The following is a 21,261-nucleotide window of genomic DNA, read 5'->3' on the forward strand; positions in this document are numbered from 1 at the left end:
ATGTCATACCATAGACTGTATAAAAAGGGTAAGAGCATACATGTATAGGCAACTTCTTCGTGCTATTTTTTACAACATGTGATATATTTTTGTTTATTTACAATTTACTTTATATGTTTTCTGCTCATTTTATTGCTTTGTTTTCCTTTTATATGTTAGGTCTACGTGATCAAAATGTATATATTTATTTTCTTCTCTTCGACAAAATGATTGTAGTTTTACCCCACCAGGTTGCTAAAAATCACCAAAAATGAAATAGGCCTCATCTGAGAAATAAATATGCTTTTGTCAATTTATCAAGGGTAAAGGCTCAACTTAGTTATTTTAGTTTGAGTAGTTTGTTGAACTAATTTCAGCTCATGAGCACTTAAACGCCGATTGCCGCAATTTGCGTCAAACATCTTAGTCCTTCTCGGTGTCTTAAATCAATTATATCTGAACATACATACATTATACACATATTTTCAGATTCAGCGTATCCAAAACCAACCGTGGATATCATTATAGCCAATATCCATGGCGAATAAGCGTCCATAAATCCGCTTGGAAATCATATGGAACAAGCCACTCCTTATAACTCAGAAGTTGCCTCAGAATGATCACATTTTTAATTCGCCTTCAGTATCAAAATACTCCAGTGATATTACCTGTACATATATGGTTACATTGCAAAGACGAGCTACTAATTGCTAATTCGGCATGCTTTTAATGGTGCCAATTTGCCAAAATGGCAACAAAAATAGACACACAATAAAAGAAAATAAGCAAAACAAGGTGTAAAGTTATAGCCCACAGCTAACTCACTGTCCCCATTCTAACATTGTAGTTCCTGTTTCCCGAATTATGGGAACTGTAGTTTAAAAAATAAAAATAGATTACTCTGTAAATAACAGCAATATAAGCGAGGAATGAAGGAATTATTTTTTATATATCTCTACTGATCCAGGAGAGGGAGCTATTGCACCATGAATATATTTCCTACCCTTGACAACACCTAATGCGAGTCACCACCAGGCATTAGTAGGTTAAAATATTGCACACTGTGAGCTGTATGATGGGTGAGTGTAGAAAAAGAAGCAGCCGCTGTGGTTTCCTTTACTGGCAGGTTTAAAATGTGGTCAGGCAGGAGCACACACACACACACACCTCAAGAGTGAGACACTATAAAAAAGCCACGCAAGCCAAAAAGAAATATCACAAAAGACACCAGGTGACTGCAGCAGACTTTCCACGACGTTCCACGAACTGAAGTTTATTGACCAAATCTGAAGTCTTTATTTTTCTTTTTACAAAGCATGAAAAGTCCCCTGTTTGTCCGTTTGTAACACTGTGAGGTGTTGTGCAGTCTACGTTTATGGTTTGAGTTGCCGATACAGTTACAGTGAAACTTCAAAAAGCAGCCTCCTGGAATCAGCAATCATGCATAAACAAATAAAAACACACTGTGGTTTTGTCAAATACACAAACAAACGTGAAAGTAAGAAAAATGCACATTTTTATCATTAATTTATTAATAATCTATGGTCATTCATATTACACACGCGTGAACATGATAACAGCTAACAGGTTAGCAAGGTGAAGTTCAAGTTAAAGACATTAGGGCGAAGTGGTTAAGCTTTTATCATTCACTTGTTAAATTGGTCAAATGAAAAGAGCAAAAATGACATGCGTAAGTCTAAATGTACAGCATCTTGTTTTCCAGCGACAATAAGAAAGACAATATCCAACCCAAAAGGAAAATATATATATCTATATATATATAGCACGTACCCAGCTTTGTGCTTATGGCGGAAATTAAAAGTACAATTCAATTATTGTAGTAAACAAAAATACAAATCCCAACAAGATGGTCCCCCCATAATAAATGGAATAAATACAAACATACAAATACTGTGAACGTCTCTCTCGCCTCCCTTGCAGCTAAGCTAAAATGAGAAAAAAAAATGTTCTTCAGGAATGAGATGCAGGAGGACAGAGAGAGGAGACCAACCGCCGGAACCAAACATAGTCACTGGGCGAGCTTTTTCCAGGTGTAAAAATTGGTCAAATGTTGAGGCGAGATAATTTTACTTGTTATCCAGTCTTAGGAGCTGCTCCTTACCATTAACTGTTAGAGATTTTAACTGACCGTCCTCCTCCACTTCTACCCGCTCCTGGCCGTTCTCCACGATCCTGTAACGAACACAAGTCGCAGACATCAGAGATCAGGAAGTCGGGTAAAGTTTGACATTTTTATGTATACTCCTTTTCTCTTTCTCGCCAAGAGTTAGATGACAAGATTGATACCATTTTCATGTCTGTACAGTAAATGTGAAGCGACAGCCAGATGAATGTTTCACAAAATGTCAAACTATTCCTTTAAAAATGCTGTGGAGTTTGACATTTAAGTACCGTTTTGTAGTAATTTTTCTGCCGTTGATGAACTTGGTGGAGGTGGACACAGATCTGAAGTTACCCATTCCTCCTCCTCCTCCCCCTCCTCCCCCACCGCCACCAAAAGATGAAGATGAGAAGGAAGTGAACCCTCCTCCACCACCCATGTCTCCAAATGAGCTAAAACCTGCAAAAGAGCACATGTTCAAGACAAACCTCAGTAAAAATGGAAAAGCTTAAAATATTCATGATGAATCCAGTGCAACGTGGAGTTATTCGTAGGGATGTAGGCACCTGAATCAAAGCCTGTGAGGCCGTGTCCAAATGCTGGGAAGCTCCCGAACCCAAAGAGTGATCCCCCCATCCTGCCTCGGCTCGCGCCCCTGTGGCGACTGCGACTTCCTCCGAAGAAATCGTCAAAGGGGTCGTCAGCTGTGGGGGGAAATGCAGAACAAATGATAGATTTGTGGATGAGAAAGTGAAGAACCTTTTAAGATTTTTTTAAATCTAATTTTGTATTGCTAGATTGTGGTATGTTTTTAATTTTTTCAGTTGTTCAAACAATATTAAATGCATTAACTTATTTTTTCCCCACTTGGGAGCAGCAACACAACACTCTCATATTCTAAACTTAAAAGTTGATATGGCGAATTTGTGGCTAAGACCACCAAAGTGTTTTTCCCAGCTGAAAACTTTAGGGGCTCTTTTGACAACACCCTGCTGGAGAGCTCTGTGGAGCGCAGTGTTTTTTCAGCTGAGACGCTTCAGTTGTGTCAGATTATGACACAGAATATCCATAGAAGTAAAAATGTCGACAAGAGGTAGAGTACTTGCTCTGGATGAAGGAAAGGCTGAAGGAAGTAAGGGGAGAGAGGTCGGACCCGCCGGTCTATGCAAGTTCATGAGATTTTGACAGCTGGTCTTTGTGGTATTTATCATGTCTCTCCTCCACTGTTATTGGACAGCTGGGATAAATGTGACAGTGAAGAGCTCAATATTTTTAAAGTTGAACATTTTCAACTCTCAGTGACCACAAAAACAAACAAACACAGAAGGTGCAGCACCTGTCATGCTGCTACCATTGGTGGTATAGTTTAAATATGTGGCACTCCCATTCGAAATAATTTCTCTTAAAGCCTTAAGATTAAAATATTTGGGATGACACACTTCCTCAGCATTTATCTACAATATTCACCAATATAAAACCGAAAGTGAGCCGGCAGTGATTAAATTCAACGCAGATTTGAATGACGGTTCTCTGCACATAGACCAAATTGACTAAGAAGAGGGAGTCCCAACAAATGGCTAAGATTTCTGCAGACGATTAGTCATTTTTTAATGCTTTTTTTCCCCAGGCTGAATGGCTTATTTCCAAAAACGTATGATCACATCGTTGGCAAGTGGGGCTTTTGCATGATTCTTCCTGGAGAACTCAATCAACTAATTGATGAGTCGACTTAGAATTCCTTTAGTCGAGGACAGCCCTAGTTGTTTTAATCATTATTAATATAAAATATTGATTAAAGTAGCTTCAAGGCCTTTTCTACTATAGATTCCAAAAGATGCAAGTATAATAATAAATAATAATCATAATTACTCATAATAAAACAGCCATGGTGGATGTAAGAGTATGTAACTTCTGGACAATCTTAACCCTAAACTGTCAAAATGCCCACCACCAATTCTAATCCTAAAACCCTGTGGACATGCTACTAATTGCACGCTGCCAATCTGGGTCACCCCAGCAGGATAAGGCTGGATCACTGGCACCATTTGCTGAAAGAAGACTCCTCCTTCAACCTTGAATGTACCAAGAGACAGCGACAAGAAAGCTTTGCTTGTTCACTCTGTAAGAAAGCTTTAAATAAAAGTACCCCCTGACTACAGTTGTAACTGCATTACTGTCCGTTTACCTTGAAGAAGACATTAGAGGAGACAGCTCTGCTCTCACAAGGCTGTCAGTAAGACGGCAAACATCCACGCACGACAGAGAGAGGAATGTAAAGGCTGAAAGATGCTGCTTGAACACAGGAATCATGGTTTTATGCTTGTGTACATGATAAGTGTACACATAGAGAGAGCTGGGGGAAAAGTTGAGGTACTTTTCGCTCACATTTCTGTGTACTGACAGAACTTCAAAAGACCTGTCAAGCACAAAGACTGGGATTAAATCAGTGAGGAATGTGCCACACCTTTATAGCATGGCACGGGGTGCAGGGAAGAAACTGAAGTGACGTGGCTTTTCAAAATATGCATGTGCATCGTTATGTACAAAGTCTGGTTATCTACAACTGAAGATGTCTCCTTCTTGTGTCTTCCTTCACATGTTCATTTGTGAATGAGTGCGTGCTGATCTTGGCAGACAGCTAAGCCCTTGTCATCATGTGAATCTGTATTCTTTTCAACGGAGCGCACACCCAAACACACACACACACACACACACACACACACACACACACTCCTACCCTTCAGTCTGTGGGGCGCTCTGAGTGACAGATTCACAAGACCAGCTGCTGCTCGCTGAGATGAGCTGCTAGACAGACAGGACTGGAGGCTGGATGGGGATTTAAAAACTACATCTGAACCCCCTTTTTTTGTTGCTGCCATCTTAAGGAAAGTCACACCGTCGTGGTTCTTTATATAGATCTATTCGAGGAAAAACACTAAATATAGAGTTGAAGTAAATTTGACAAGATAAACGTTTGGACATATCCTGTTATATCCTAATAAAAGTCCCCAGGCAAAATAGAACTTGAACTTTAGTCTCAGTGGTAATAGCAACATGGTTTGTCATTTTTTAAGTGGTCCTTGTTTACTGGAGAGAGTAAACAGCAACAGCTGAGCTTCAACACTTTATCTTATCCATGTTAATAAATACAACATTAATACATGTTTACAAAACAATCTCATATGAAAGACGGCTTGACTTTCCTACATGTTCTAATTCAGTTCCCCCCTTTTAAGCACCATTTTAAATCACTAATATTAGATTACAGTTATTTCAATAACTTCATGTTGTACACCCACGCTGGAGTGTTCACATCGCACCACATTGTACATGTGTTCTGACACATGGAGACACACTGCACACTCACACTTGGCGTTATTACATCTGCTTTTGTTTTAATACGGAAGCTATTTTTGAAAGCATTCCAGTTGAGTGATGTAGACGTTCAAATCCATCCTCTGCCTGCGTCTGAACTCCATATTTAGAGCTACACGGGGGGAACTACACATGCCTTCCAATCAGCCTTTTGCTGAACCCAGACAACCCAGGACAGGCGCTAAACTCCTTTAACTAATACATAATACAACTACTGACACGTCTGATACAATCAACTCTCAGGCACTACGAGAAGCTGTCATTATAACAAATTAACAGCTACCGGTCAACAGTGTATTACCTTAGCTGGCAGTATAATGGCTCACAGGGGTTGTATAAAAACAAACAGAAAGCTGCCAACATTTTGTACTTCAGGGAGAAGTGGTGTACGAGAGATGAAAACAAAAATGCATAGACCAGAAAGAAAAATAATCCCTCTTAATCACCACCACTGACCCACTATAAGTGTCTGGTTGACACTGTAAAAGGTCAGCTAAATGTTCCTGTCTGGACACAAATACTATGTCTATCAGCTAGCTGGACCAGAGATCGCTAAACTCGGAGGAGGCAACTTTGAAAGTTGTGCACAAATCCTGCCTCCAACAGTAACTGCCTCAAAAATAATCACCATGATATAATTAAGAAGGCAAATTAAATTTACAGCAAAAACATGTAAATTAACTTAATTATTACTTAATTATTTTTTCCTTATTTATTGATCTTTCTATTGTTCTCTATTAATCAATTCATGGATGAGTCTATAAGTGTAATAAAAGTGCAATAAAATAAAAATAAAAAGCCTAAGGTGACCTTTTATCCTCACAATTGAAAAGCTGAAAGTGATAAATGTTTGGCAATTTTGTGAGAAATTATTAATTAATCATTTAACAAAATAGATGTGACATTTCTTTGTAAAATACATTAGATAAACTAAGCTTCGTTTATACATATCTCTATGAGTAAATGCATTTACGTGTTTAATCTTACAGATATCTTGTTTATTTTTAAGTTCCCATATGGTAAAAAGTGAGATTACCATGTCTAATTTGAACATAAAGCAGGTTTCTGTGCTATATGAATACTGTAAGAGTATCAAATCGTTAAATCCACTGAGAAATCCACACAGCCTCTACTCAGAAACGGTGCCTTGGGAATTGTGTAAGGTTGCAACTCTTAAAGACACAGAGCGTTTCAGACAGAGGGTGAACACAGGTATATATAGAGAGATATGTAAAAAAACATTGTCATTTTTTTCATTAATAATTGTAATTGTTTGTAATGATGCACACTTCACTAACTGAAAAATCATTAAATAATTATAAAGTTGCTTTTCACAGTATGGATAATATAAATAATTTTCTAAAAATAAAAAGGCTGGAGTAAATCTGGAGGTCTGGTTAATAGTAATGCTATGTAATGAAGTCGAGGTCAACATCCAGCAGAGATTCTGAGTGTTTTCCAACATGTGACATTTAGTGGCAAATGACCTCCTGAGGTGAACAGTGCTTAGATTATTGGAAATGCACATTGCGGTGCTGTGGGGGATTAGCACCAGGCTTTACAGAAGGTTTCCTGGGTTCGATGCTCCATCTTCCACATTTCTACACAGCAGGAGCTGCCAGCTAACAGCTAACAAGCAAAATAATTAGGGAGTAGAAATATGAATGTTTCATATGATATAAAACTGGGCCTACAGGATGTTCTCCTTTTCTCTGTCTGGCTGTCTCTCTCTCTCAAGCCTTCTCAGGTCATCTGTGTGTATTTTTGACCAGATAAAATTATGCAGCTAATAATAGCCATTGCCTACTCTGCACTCTCTCAGTTCCTCTTTCTCCCTACTCTTTGAAAGCAATAAATCCAATCAGTGCCTCACTGGAGTCTGAAAAGACTCACCAAAAAGATCTGCAAATGGATCTCTGCCGCCGAAGAATTCCCTGAAAACGTCATCGGGATTACGGAATGTGAAGCTGCTGCCGCCAAAGTGATCATAATGGCCTCCTGTAAAACAAGCAAACAACAACAAAAGCTCATAAACGTTAAAACTGTTTATGTGTTTATATGAAAAGCAGGATTATGAACGCCACTATCATTACAAGTAATTCAATAGCAAAACTAAGCTGTTTGTACTTCAATGAGTGAATATATGAATAATAATAAATATGTTACTTCCTTACCTCCTCCTCCTCCTCCTCCTGAAAGGCCGTCTTTGCCATATCTGTCGTAAGTATTCCTCTTGTTCTCTGTTGTGGAAAGAATATGACTTTTGATAAGATAAAGAGAACAATAAAACAATAAAACTGACAAACAGAAAGAGAAAGAATAGAAGTTTCCATTGTGTTGTATTTTAATCTGCAGGTAAAAGGTTCCACAGGTCAAAGTATGTTGGCATCAAATAAACTTCAAATATCAATGTTTGCTTTTCACTGTGAGTGATTATACCATTTAAAAACAAGTAAACATTTTCCAAATTACATCCAACTGTGGTTTATGCATTTCATTCATATGTTTGGCCATGTGCAAGTGCACTTATTTGCTGTGATGTAATTAGCTGCAAAAAAAAAAAAAAAGGGTGCGACTATCAGTGTCTGAACACATTTACGGCCCAAACTGATAACGGTTCATGACATTAGGTGATAAACAGAAAGTAAAACAAACCCACCACACAAGAATTCACTAAACCATAAACAATCCTGACATTGTGCCTTGACAATGCTAACAATACATGTGTCTTGTGACTGGGTGCGGTGCATAACTGCGCCGAATAAAATGAAAATGTTACAGGCTTCTGTTGTTCTCAAACCTACAGTCAAATTCCAGAAGCTCTCATATTTGGTGCATAATTCTGGTATTATACCATGGTCTGGATGAATACTCAATTCGTATTGGCTGCAGGATGCTGTCCACAATTCATAATTTTGCGTAATTTAGACAGATTTATTTTAAATTAAAGTTATTTAATGGCTGCATGTGGCCTTGACTGATAATTTTGGTTCCAATTCCAAAACCAAAAAGTGATCATATTGGTAAAAGCATAATCTTACAAATGCACTCTTAAACTCTCAAACTAGAGCTATTAATATATATATATATATATATATATATATATATATATATATATATGTGTATATATATATATATATATATATATTTATTAGGGCCGGGACTCGATTAAAAAAATTGTAATTATATGTAATTATATGTAGTAATTTATGTAATTAATAAATCAAAATTAATCGCATTTTAATCGCATATAAATATACAAATACATACAAATATTTGACCTGAGAACAGTGAGAAGTAATTTTTTTCACATGGATTTTTAGTACACCATTGAATAATGACTGAATACATAAGCTTAAGCAACAAAAATATTGTTTATTTTTGTTCAAGTCCAACAGACCAGTCAATGCAATTTTTGCCATCAAGTGTACCAATAGCATATTTAGACGCTAGCTGCTATATGTTTTGCATTGAGGTGATACTTGAGGCTCGATGTGCTGCGGTGATATGCGAATTCCTTGTTGCATAGCTTGCGCACAACCATGCTCTTATCGACACTTCCATCCGTTCGGTTTTTGTAACAAAATGTCCCATCATCCACGGGGCCAACCAAAGCAGTCTCATCAGCTTCTTCCTTCATGTTCACTGTGGTTTGTTGTTGTCTGAACTCATGAACGCTAGTTGGTGCTCCAGTATAATCGGTCCGCCTGAAACTCATCCAGTGAGAAACGTTCCGCGGTGCAAAAATAAGTGAGATTAAAATGTGTCAATTTTTTTAACGCGTTCATTTTTGTGTAATTAATTACTCTTAATTAACGCGTTAAAGTCCCGGCCCTAATATATATGTTTTTAAACATGCAGGAAAACACCAGTCATCACATTCATATATGCACCACTTAACATGGCAATGCAACATATTTTCTCCCTCTCGAGAAAAGCCTTACCATCTGAGAGCACTTCATATGCCTCTGACAGCTCTTTGAACCTTTTCTCTGCTTCTTCCTTGTTGTCTGGGTTCTTGTCTGGATGCCACTTCAATGCCAATTTTCTGTAACTGAGACATACATAGCATACAGTAAAATTACAGATGTTGACATCAAAACTGCACTAAACTCACAATGCATGTCACACTGTGAGGATATTCCAAGGGCAGACAGTCTGGTCTTGATGAGAGGTGGAAAATGTGTATGTTTAACGGACATCCCCCTATTAGAGAGACATATCTACATTCAAGTCTTTTTTTAGAGTGGCAACCATGCCTACACTAAACATACAGACCCCCCTTTGTGCACACACAAATACATACATGCACACACTGCCCCCCACCCATCCAAGCAGAAATAACAAAGACAGCCTGAACTCCACTGACGTGTAGCGGCTTACGCTGCATCAGCTGTTTGTTTCTAAGCCCAGCAGCAGCACCGGCAGTGGACACACAGATGACGTGGACAAGACTATGAACTGAAAGTCAGCCAGCAAAAAAGGCTGCACACAATCCAGGGATTGACTCTCTTATGGTTGTATGGTGAATAGTCTTTGTAGTCAACGTCTTTGTTGTAATCTGTGACATCATCTAGTGGTCTAAAGCCTGGTCAATGGTCAACTGGGCATTGAACAATGCTGTGTAAGTCTTTGTAGTGAGAAGCCTCTATGTTCATTAGTAAAAGCAGCAGAAGCCATGATCTCGGTCTGAATACTTGATGTTTAGCTCAATAGTCTCTGAGGGCAGTATTAACTCTTGCTCTCTTTGATTTTATACCCATCACATTTAATCCACAAGCAAGACAGAGTCTATAGTCTACATTGAGTTGCCCTGTGTATGAAATGTGCTATATAAATAAAGCTGCCTTTCCTTGCCTTACAGCCACACTAGGTCTTTAAAGGTTGTGTTCACATCATATGGAGTGAATGTCAAGTTGGGAAAGACTAACGTTAACAACTATTAGAACTACTACAACTACTTTCACATAATCAGGACGCTATAGGATTATTGAGTTGGTCATGCGAACACTACTGTGCAATAAGGGCATCATGATTCTCCAATCCAACACTTGATTCGATTTTCAATTTTTATGGTCACAATGCAATTGAAATTTTGTCTTAAACATCATTACCATTGTTGGACTATGGAGCCTTGATTTGTAGAGATCAACAGATCATTGGTTTAATGCCCTGACAACTATCATTTACATTTTAATTCTTCTTTAAAAAGCTACATGCTATCAAGTTTAATATAACCACCATATTTCACCCCCACGTGAAGGCCATATGGCCAAATTTCATCAATTGCTATCCTGCTTTTTATTTTGGTAATTCAAATTGAAAGCTCATTTTGATGTATTTTTGGTTCAGATTAAGAACACTTCTACAGTGCACTGACAACATATCTATTTCAATGGTTTTGATTCCATTTAACAGCGACCTTTGGCTGATGTGTTTGGCTGATGTGGCCATCAATATTTGTTTGGTTTCAGGTACAAATATGTTGAACATTTTAAAAATGTCTCCCATTTGTAACAACTATTTGAAAGTTAACGTGAACACCAGCCACAAGTTGGAAACTCTTAATTACAATAGCTTCCCAAAGTCATGAATGGGATTCTAGGCACATTGGTGCTTTGAGCTAAATAAAAAGAAGATGTACTGGATGAAAAGCTCAGGGATAACAAAAGTTATTAAAATTCATTCTGAGGTGGACATACCAAATCTCATAACAATCCATCCAATGGTTGTGGAGTCATTTTACTCTAAACCACTAACGGAAAATCAAAGGATTACCAATTTCATTAGGATTTGTCCACTTGGCACCATGAATGTTTCCAAAGTTCATGGCAATCCATCCAATAGTTGTCCGATAGACTGACTGAGCTACTGACATTGACAACCCTAGAAACAGCTTCCAGCATGGCAAGTAATTCAATCAGAGTTCAAGAGGAGAGAGCTGGGTCATGGGCTAAAGATATGACTTATTGATTCGTGTCAGTCAAGATAACATTTGACTTTGTCGGCCAACAATCGAGTACATAGAGATAAGCAGGTGCTCAGCATTTGATATGCTGGATTCTTCGCAAGTTTGATACACTGGTTGATCGAATCAGCATTAAGCAGTAATCTTCAATGGTTTCACTCAATCCCACATGATTTGACTCCAATGAGTGATTTACTGTATCAGTGAAAATAACTGTTGATTTATGAACCACGTGCCTTATTTCACACAGACTTTCTGCTGTCCTCAACATTTAAAATCAGTTCAGAGGAAACTCTTCACTTGTCAAAACAAAAAAAGCTCTAGTGAGAAACCTGTGATGAAGTGTAATTAACTGGAACTGGCCAGTTCAGTGGGCGACTGTGAGAGGTGGGTGAGTGTAGGGGGAAGGCATTTGACAGCGGCAAGGTTACAGGAAGAAGAGTGGAAACTTTCTGCATTGCAGCCTCTCTGCTCTCCCTCTCCTTGTGTCAGTTTATACAGCTCGAGGGGGATATAATTAACCTATTACACCCCTCTGAGTGGGCGACATTTAGCAACAACAACAACAGCAGGGGAAAATAAGAACAGAAAGCACTCAGGGGCACTTACGCTTTTTTGATGTCATCTTGCGTTGCATTTTTCTGGACTCCTAATATTTGGTAGTATTCCAGCATGGCTCTGCCTGTGTGCGTTTGTAGCTGCTGTCCTGTGCGAGGGTCCTCTATGTGGCCTCTGTGGAAATAAAGTTAAGTTCTGTTAAGACATGTTAGCTTGGAGAGATAAAGCCCAACAAACTGCGACTGAGTGTAGCCACGTGTGACGGGCGAGATACCTCCCTTCCAGACCTGAGGGGTAAATCTGTGAAGGGAAGGGAGGGGGCAACGGCATTAAACAGGGTGACAAAACCCAACAATGTAATCAACTGCACTGAAATAGAGATGCAGGGAGGAGGACAGCTAAGCTAATACAAGCCCAGCAAAATTACATAATAAGTAGGTGATCATCCCTCACCCTGAGGCTGCAAGAGAAAAAACATGGATCATGTATTACTTTGGAAATAGCTATAAAGACCATGAAGCGTTCTTTTTAAACATGACCTAATGTTGAAGTTATGAAGCTTAGCCTCTAAAAAACAAGACAGAGCAGGTCTGATGAAAAAGTATCAGAAGATATTCAAGTCATCTAGATTTAGCCCCAGATTTCCAATTTTTTTTGCAATACTACATCACAGAGGGTAACCTGCACCCACGGATCATTGTCATCAAAGTCATGTGCTCGTAATCTCTTCTGCACTATGTACATAGTTGGCTAAGAATATAATAACAACTGCTGCCAAGTTCCAACATTCTGAGTCTTGATCTAGAGGTAGATACAAAGACATATCAAACTAAGAAAAGCAGAAGAGATTTGACCCGGAGCTTCTTGGAGAAAAACGTTTCTGCAGAATACACTCTCTGATGTAGAAAGAGGGAACAGAGATAAAAAAAATGACAAGAGACCACACTGCAATAGGATCACACTGGCAGCTGCAACGCCAAACTGGGCCAGAGGCGTAAAGTTCCTTACCTAACTAGAGCTGCAATTATTTGGCAACTAATTTATTATTTGATCAACCGAAACATATTCAGCAACTATTTTGATAATCGATTCATTGTGGCTGAAAATGTTTTTAGCCTCTCAAAGACGGAATTTTTTTTTTTTATCTTTGGGTTTCGGACTGACAAAACAAGACATTTAAAGGAATCACCTTGGACTATGAGAAACTTGGATGGATTTTTTTTTTTTAATTATTTTACCATTTTCTGGTTTTCATTTTATAGACCAAAACAATAATTTAGAAATTGATTGTTTTTTTGGCAGTTTAAACGATAATGAAACAATTGTTAGCTGCGGTTCTTCTTCCTCCCCCCTTCATCTGGCTCCTTGCTTGGACTGCACGCTTCTCTGAACTATCATTTTGATCTCAACCACAAACCTGCAAACTCAAAAGGTGAAAGCAAAACAAGTGTTGCTGTTGTGGCTGGTAAGGATCGCATGACTGATGAAGTTGACAAAATGTCAGTGGTTACAGTACCAAGTGGTTCACTAAACCATCCCCCACAATGTGAGCTGCGACCATTGCATGTCCGGCTAACTATGTAGCTCAGTACAGAAGTAACACAGCATTACATCCAAGGCCAGGGAGCACAAGATGAGCAAACTACATTAAATTGTGGGGATACAATTTAATTTTCTTTTTTTGAAAAAGTATTTCCCAATTGGATAATATCCAGAGTTTCAGAACAGCAGCAAACACAATATCATTTCTATAGCCTTCACATAAATATTCACAGTAAATAAGGTGCCTTTTGCAGGCCATCTGTATCAACCTATGGTCATTCAGTGTTTATCAGTTGCATTACTGTCACAGTGGACAGCTTTTCTAAACCAAATATAGCCTTTAGCTGCCATCATCCTCATGTGACCAATGAAGGTTGCCTTTGGCTATCCATGTCAGTTAATAATGACCTTTATATTATAATATTTCCCCCTCTGGTTGTGTCCTTTTTCAGTGATATATAGTGCATAATCCACTGATGTGATGTGCAAATCACATATGGGGAGCATGTTTTTATCATTTTTAATAAGATGATAAGGCTTTCTCTATATATTATATTATATATATATATATAAGTTCTCTTTCAACAAAGCAAGCAGAGCAGGCTCTGGTTTTCGGGCTCTGCTCTGTGGTCTGTAGAAAGTGGAAGATCTGTTTCTTCTCTCAGATTTAAACTACATAGGTAACCTCCATATATCTTGGTTTGCAAAATCGTATTTCACTGAAAGAAGTAAAAAGGAAAAAACACTTCATGTAGTCCTGTTCGGTTACATTCAAACCTCATCTCAGAGGACACAGAACGCCACAGTTTTAATAATAAATGATAGTGCATCTTAACAAGACAGTTATGAAAGTTACTTGTCCTACACTTTAACAATTTGTTGGAACCATACCAGCATGAGGGGAATAACAAAAAGCAGACGAACGCACACCACGTCTCTATTTATTCTTGCCTCTAAACAGACATTAAACAACAACCTCTGACATAAAATATCAACCAAACCTGGTAAATCATGTCCTTAGCTGCACTTAAATAGACTTTCTGGGTTCCCTCCAACACCTTCATCCGAACAAATAACCCAACAACTCAATACATTTTCGTCTTTCACAGAGAGTTGAACATCACACAGCTACAGGCCAACTAAAACAATGGTGAAAATGCCAAGAAAAACCCACAGTCGAACATTATTCATCAAGAGATATCTTAGCTATCGCACTAAAAATGATAAACAAACCAGTGAGGAGTACTTACACGGGGAGTCCACTGTGTCCTGTTTGTTTGCTATTTATAACCTGTGGCCTTTGCAGTTAGATTGTGTTTGTTGTGAGCATGTGGGGGGTTGGGGGTGTTTGGCGCATGGCAGTGCCAGCAAGTGACTTCTGGTGGAGACATGGCACAAGCACTAAACACCTCTTTTTCAGGTGCCTTAGTCAGGCAGTAACTCCAAATCTCCCCTTCAGACCTCATTGTTTTTTCTGTTGAATTCCCAATTTACTGATTTTAAAAATCTATCTAATCTTAACGGTTAGAGTGTCCTCGTTTGTATCTCTATCCTGATTTAAACCACAATCTAAAAATAAAAACATATGACCCAGAAAGTCACCATTTCCCACTGGGTTTTCTCTAAAAATCCAACCTCAAAACACCCAACCCAGCATCCTGACTCATCACATTAAATGGATCTTCTTTTATCCCCCTCACTTCAGCCATTACTGGCCCACTCACCTGCCACCAGTTCCCCTGCAGCAGTTGGGAGTTAATGGACACTAGTGCCTGCTAGAGATGCAGTTACTCATGGCTCTGTGCAGTGTGTGTGTGTGTGTGTGTGTGTGTGTGTGTGTGTGTTTATCCATGCGTGTAGGTGCAGATTTATGCCTTGTGGTGGCATTACACAGCTAACCCAGATCTGATGGATTCCTGCTCCGCTCAGCGTGAACTATGCCTCTCTGTGAGCAACAGATGTGGGTCAGTCAATCCCATGATGCCTCAGTGAACCAGAGGGGTGATTATAAAAGTTATCAGATCAAAGAGAGAAGCAGCCAATTCAAATCTTTAGTAGGAGTTAAATGAATAACAGAGTTAGCAAAAATGGAAGCCTTCCAGATTCTTGTTAATTTGAGAACAGTCAAAGAAAAAAAGATGGAAAAATCAGTATTTCACCACTTTTACCATAACTTTGACAATGCTTTTGTGCTGTGCAGGAATCCCTTAACAGTCTACAACAAAATTACGTCATAATTCTTTTCGTAAATAGACGGTGGAAACATCTGTTCCCATAAATATTTGAACCTTTAGGGATTTTCCCATTCAAATCTGTTTCAAGACTAAATTACACAGGGCTGTACTGAAGAGTTTAAAGCTTTGAAGCTTCATAAAAAACATGAATATTTGAAATCAACATTCAAACGCTTGACTTACATTCCAGTGGTGGCTGTGTAGGACTGTTTCAACTCGTGTCATCTAATCATTTCCAATACGTCCAGTGCGTTGTAAAATCTAATCGTCAAAAAGATATTCTACTTCAATCCACATTTCTTGGTGTTTAGCCTTTCAGAAATATTTTCCAAAAACTGTTTGCTTTCCCACCCCACTAAAGTTGATTTAATAAAAAAAATCGTTTTGTCAGCAGGATTAGTAAAAAAAAAAATAATATAAAAAAAAGTCTACCGACTTGATTTTTATAAAACTTGGTGGAAGGGTGCAGCACAGACCAAGGAAGAAACCATTTCATTTTGGAGCAAAAATGAATCAGAGGTCAGATAAACAAGTTTGGGTTTTTTTCACTTTCATTAACTTTGCAAGATAGGACAAGGCCTCGCTGGAGGTCTGGCCTTGTTGAGTGCTCTTCTAGTTCCACTTGTGTTCATGGGTTCACTGGGAATAGCAAGTCAACATCAATGGTCTGATCTCAGTACTCATCTTTCTCATGAAGCCTCAACCCTGTAGGAATCTATGCAGGATTTTGGTGCAAACACTTCCAGACAAGTTGAGCAGCGAGAGATTACAAGAACGTCTGTTCAACTTTGGGGTTTTTTCAGCAGTGTGGTAGTGTTGTGCCAAATTAGATTTCCCTTGAAGGGGAAATATTGTGCAACAGTAGATGAATGGGACTAAATGTCCAATTCTTGCAACAGTGAATTAGCAGAAAGATCAGTAAAGCCAGGAATGCAACGATGCTAAGATGTTTTTTGTAGAATCTACTAGTTTATTTAGACTATCCGTATTTTATTACAGTAATTAATGTAATCAATTCTTCTTCATATACATACATTGTGTACATACTCAATAATCACAGGGGGAATTCCCCTCTAGACAGGTCCGAACAAGTTTCATCCACATTCAAAACACATCAGACTATAGAATTTTGCATAATCCCATCATATAGATAAGTGTTTTAATGAGGCAGTATATAAAAGATAAGATAAGATAAGATAAGATAAGATAAGATAAGATAAGATAAGATAAGATAAGATAAGATAAGATAAGATAAGATAAGATAAGATAAGATAAGATAAGATAAGATAAGATAAGATAAGATAAGATAGAACTTTATTTATCCCAAAAGAAATTCTGGATCTCTTATTAGTTAAGCAATAAACTTTAATGTAAAAGATTATAGTAAGGGTTAAAATTAATGTACACTACATTTCGGTCTGTAAGCTTTAAATAATTATGTATGTTGTTGTAGGATTTTGTATTATCAAACATTTTTGAGCTGCAATTTATATTTGCATTCCTGTTAACATATATATATATATATATATATATATAAAAATAAAATAAATCTGATCTATCTGTGACAAGTCACTATTAAAAAATAATGTTGACCTGCTGATACATACAGTCTGTATTTACACAAAGTTTGTAAGAAATATTGATACTTTGATATTGTCTCAATACTTTTTTGATACTATGTGTTTAAAATGATACAATCTGTGTTGATTATATATTTAGTAAAGTATTGTGTCCCTACACAATTTTCAAGCTAAGGCTGAAACAATGGAAAGGTAATCTGTAAAACAATAAAATATAAATAAAAAACTAGTACTTTTTCATTCTCGCCATGGTATTGAAAAAATAATTAAATGTTTTTATTTTGCATTGTACCAAGTTGGAAATTCTGTATCATGACCACCTTTAATTTAAACTGCAGTATTTAGAGGCCAACAGTTCAAAACTGACACTCCACACATAGCATACAAACACTATTTCGTATGCAATATATATTACACCATTAAAAGGAGATGGGATGTGTCTTAATGCAGAGCTATTTAGCAGCTATCAAGCATACCTAAATTACTTAATAAATTCTCATGTGGGTCTACCATTGGTTAAGTGTGCACTGAGTGGCATAAATACATAAATAAAAAATCAGTCTAACCAGAAACTCAATACAGTAGTATACAGACAGGAATTGAAGGCCTACAATATCACTGGAATTTCCCAAACGCTAAGGACCATCACAAGTTTCAGCGATGTCTCACAACTGCATGCTTACTATAAGCATCATCAAGTCAGTACGAGCAGATAATCAGGGTATGGCCTCATAAAAAGGTACATCAGTGTTGTAAAAGCTTTCACAATTTCCGTCTGCACAGCAACTCCCCAGTTAATTACCAGGAAAGCAGCTCAAGGTTTTATCTCCTGATGAAAATCTCTGATTAGACTTCACTGTTTTTGGTTTTGTCCAAGTTTACAAATTCAATCCCTTCTTTGTGCTTAAGGGCTAATTTTTGCTGACAGACTTTTTTTTAAACCTGCAAACCCAAGCCTTATACTGGTACAGAATTAACACTGAGAACAGAGTCACCCTCACTGTGATTGCAATCAAAAAAGGCAACTGGAGAAGGTCTGCCAGTGTCCAAGGACTCTCAAACACCACTACAAATCTGACATTACCAAGAGTACCGGACAAAACAGGCTCAGAGCAGCCCGAAACCAACACCTAACACAAATCACAGCTGACAGAACAGACACACAGATGACAGCGAAACACAAAGCACTAACAAGCTTGTACCATACCTTAAATGATTCATAGCAACAAAGCTACACAGTGTGCACATGATCAGCATTTTCTTTACTTTCTATTAGTGGAAACATGTTCTAAGAGGTCATCATCACAAGAAGAAGACCACATTTGCTGTAAACAGTAGTGAGCTTTGTCCTCTTACACAGGGAATCTTTTTACAAACGTTAATGTGTGGAAAAATCGGGGGGGGGGGGGGGGGGGGGGGACTTATCAACATTGATCTACTTATTTCATAAATATCTGGGAATTTTTCAGCACTCACACATACTGTTTCCAAGGGCAACAACCCTGCACATGTTAAGATTTCATATAACACAGGTTCACTCACTATAGCACTTGAGCTGTCACATCTGTAACAATAAAGCAGCCACAAACGTTACTGGAATTCAGCTGCCATCATATGGAATGATTTAAACTAAAAATATGAGGTAAATTCTTACCCATACCTCTAAAAGATGGCACTACCACCTGTCAAACTTCACTAAATATGTGGTCAGACTGGTCAGCATCAGGATTTGCGACAAGAACCTCATTTTGGCCACCTACAGATCCTCTGAATGACAAAAGGAACGCATGACAAACCGTCATATAATTGCCAACCTTTGCATAGTAGTATTTACATAGACATTTACATACTTTTTCAGACAAATTCTAGGGTGCGGGCAAACAAGACATACTGTAGAATTTAGTTTTATACCTAATTAACCCTGTATATTTTCTTTCAAATCATCTGTTTTCATTACACTGAGTTATAGTCAAGTCTACTGTACTTCTCTCCAAAATTAATAGAAATAAATTAAATCCTTAACCCATAAGAACCCATGGTGACACCTGTGTAACAAACGCGTTAAATCTTCTGTTATTTGTTACTAGGCTAAATTTAAACCCATTTAACAATTCTAATCCGTTAATAGGGTGTCCTGTATTGCATTTAACTTGTTTTGACCATATTTCCTGAACAAATTAAAGTCACAATTTTGATAAAGAAAAAGACACGTGGTTATTTGTATTTATTATCGATTTATTATAATTATTATTATTATTATTATGCTACTTAAAAACATATCTAAAAAATAATTTGTTGTTGAACAGAACTAATAATATCACAATTTTGATAGATGTTGTGGAGATGCAGAGAAAACAGCAAATTTGTGTCTAGTTTTTTATTTTATTTTAAAATACGAAATATTATAAACATAAATATTATAAACATAAATACTATAAGCGCCCAATGTAATGTTTATGTCACATCACAGATCTTTGACATTTAGGGATAGTGTTTTTGAAAACACATCAGAAATGGTGCTATATCCCCCATAACTTTCCTTTAAGGATAACTGGGTCTGGGTTCTTATGGGTTAATGTCCAAAACAATCAACCATCTGTGTTATTCATCAAGTAAAATCATTTATCATTTATTTACCTACAGCCTCATACAGTTGTCAAAGTCAGAAAATAGTGAAAAATGTATCTGTAAGATCAGATACGATGTTTTCAAATGTCTTGTTTTGCTTGAGATTTCTCAAACATCAAAATTGATAATGATCAGTGTGGTGCCAATGGACAAACCTGTTGATTGACTGATCTGTTGTTTCAGCACTACAGCCTCATATTTGTGAAGTTTGCCTGCCTCTGTTCACATTTCACACATTGAAATTAAGTTGTTTTTTGTGCAGTTGATGGTTGCTAATTACATGTTGAACTTGCTCCTAAAGTTACTTCCTCTTTCTCCCGCCTCTGAACTTTTTGGCAACCAGAAACATCAAGTGAAAACACTTGTTTTTCTTGAACTTTCTGGAAGCTACTATCAACAGGAAAATCAGATAAACATAATATCTGGAAATGTTTAAGCCGAATGACATTTTCTAAATTGTACTGGGAGACTGCATGGTGATAATAGTAATAATAGTCATAGTTACATAACAAATGAAACATAATCTAAAAATAGTCGTAAGTTTAATATTTGCCTGGTCTGTCTTGTCTCGCATTGCCAGACGTTCACTAATGTTGCGTTTAACTGGTGACAGAAACATAAAACTATTTTATACTTATGTCGTATCTTTTCCACAAGGTGCTTAAAAAAAAAGTCTTATAATTATCATGAACCAAAAAGCATTTGAAATGGCTTTTGTAGCTTATATTGTAGCTAGCTGCAGCTTAGCAAGTTATCATTATTTGGGTTATTGTAGCAAACGTTAACACCGAACTCCACTCATTTGTTAGCCATGTTTTAGGCTAGTTTAATGTAGAACTTCAGTCTGTCCTTAAACTGTGAGATAATGATAATATATAATTCATGATGCTACCGGGGGACATCAGGTTGCGACACCACAGCATCCCCACATGTAGCGCTAACGTTACAGCAGTCTAACGTCGTACGACAAGAGACAATAAACACATTCAACGGTCTTTCAGCAAAGTGAAGTCCAATCGACACAAACACCGCTTACATTTCTGCAATTAGTGTTTACCTTTTTAATGAAATGTCCGCTCAAAGGGCCTCTCTTTTGTCGATATCCCCCCGTCTTCGCCTGAGAGCAGAATCAGTGACCGCAGCCGTTGTTGGTGGTTGGTGGCTGGTTGCTGGTGGTGAGGCTACCGCCCCCTATGCTGCTGCTGCTGCTTTCAGGGGCTGTCGGTCATCAGAAATACCACATCAACGCATATCGTCACCCTGTTAAAATAATCG

General features: G+C 37.7%; 1 protein-coding gene across 1 annotated transcript; it reads right to left on the reverse strand.

Moving 5' to 3' along the window:
* Positions 1-1,489: 1,489 nt before the first annotated feature.
* On the reverse strand, positions 1,490-21,147 carry dnajb6b (DnaJ heat shock protein family (Hsp40) member B6b). Its single transcript, XM_059327256.1, has 8 exons — positions 21,044-21,147; positions 12,054-12,176; positions 9,421-9,530; positions 7,651-7,716; positions 7,370-7,474; positions 2,668-2,805; positions 2,392-2,560; positions 1,490-2,172 (listed from the first exon to the last, which is right to left on the reverse strand). Exons 2-8 carry the CDS (start codon positions 12,116-12,118, stop codon positions 2,067-2,069), a joined length of 759 nt encoding a protein of 252 aa, XP_059183239.1. The 5' UTR covers positions 12,119-12,176; positions 21,044-21,147; the 3' UTR covers positions 1,490-2,066.
* Between the last annotated feature and the right edge of the window lie 114 nt (positions 21,148-21,261).

This window comes from Centropristis striata, chromosome 23 (assembly GCF_030273125.1).
Source record: "Centropristis striata isolate RG_2023a ecotype Rhode Island chromosome 23, C.striata_1.0, whole genome shotgun sequence".
NCBI classification, from domain to species: Eukaryota; Metazoa; Chordata; class Actinopteri; order Perciformes; family Serranidae; genus Centropristis; species Centropristis striata.

Excerpts from the sequence above, each read along its gene's own strand:
- dnajb6b (XM_059327256.1), bottom strand. The coding sequence starts at position 12,118 with ATGCTGGAATACTACCAAATATTAGGAGTCCAGAAAAATGCAACGCAA. Across the intron at positions 7,475-7,650 it reads AGGAGGAGGAGGAGGAGGAG|GAGGCCATTATGATCACTTT; the intron begins GTAAGGAAGTAA and ends CTTGTTTTACAG. Across the intron at positions 2,806-7,369 it reads TCCATTTGCAGATCTTTTTG|CTGACGACCCCTTTGACGAT; the intron begins GTGAGTCTTTTC and ends TTCCCCCCACAG.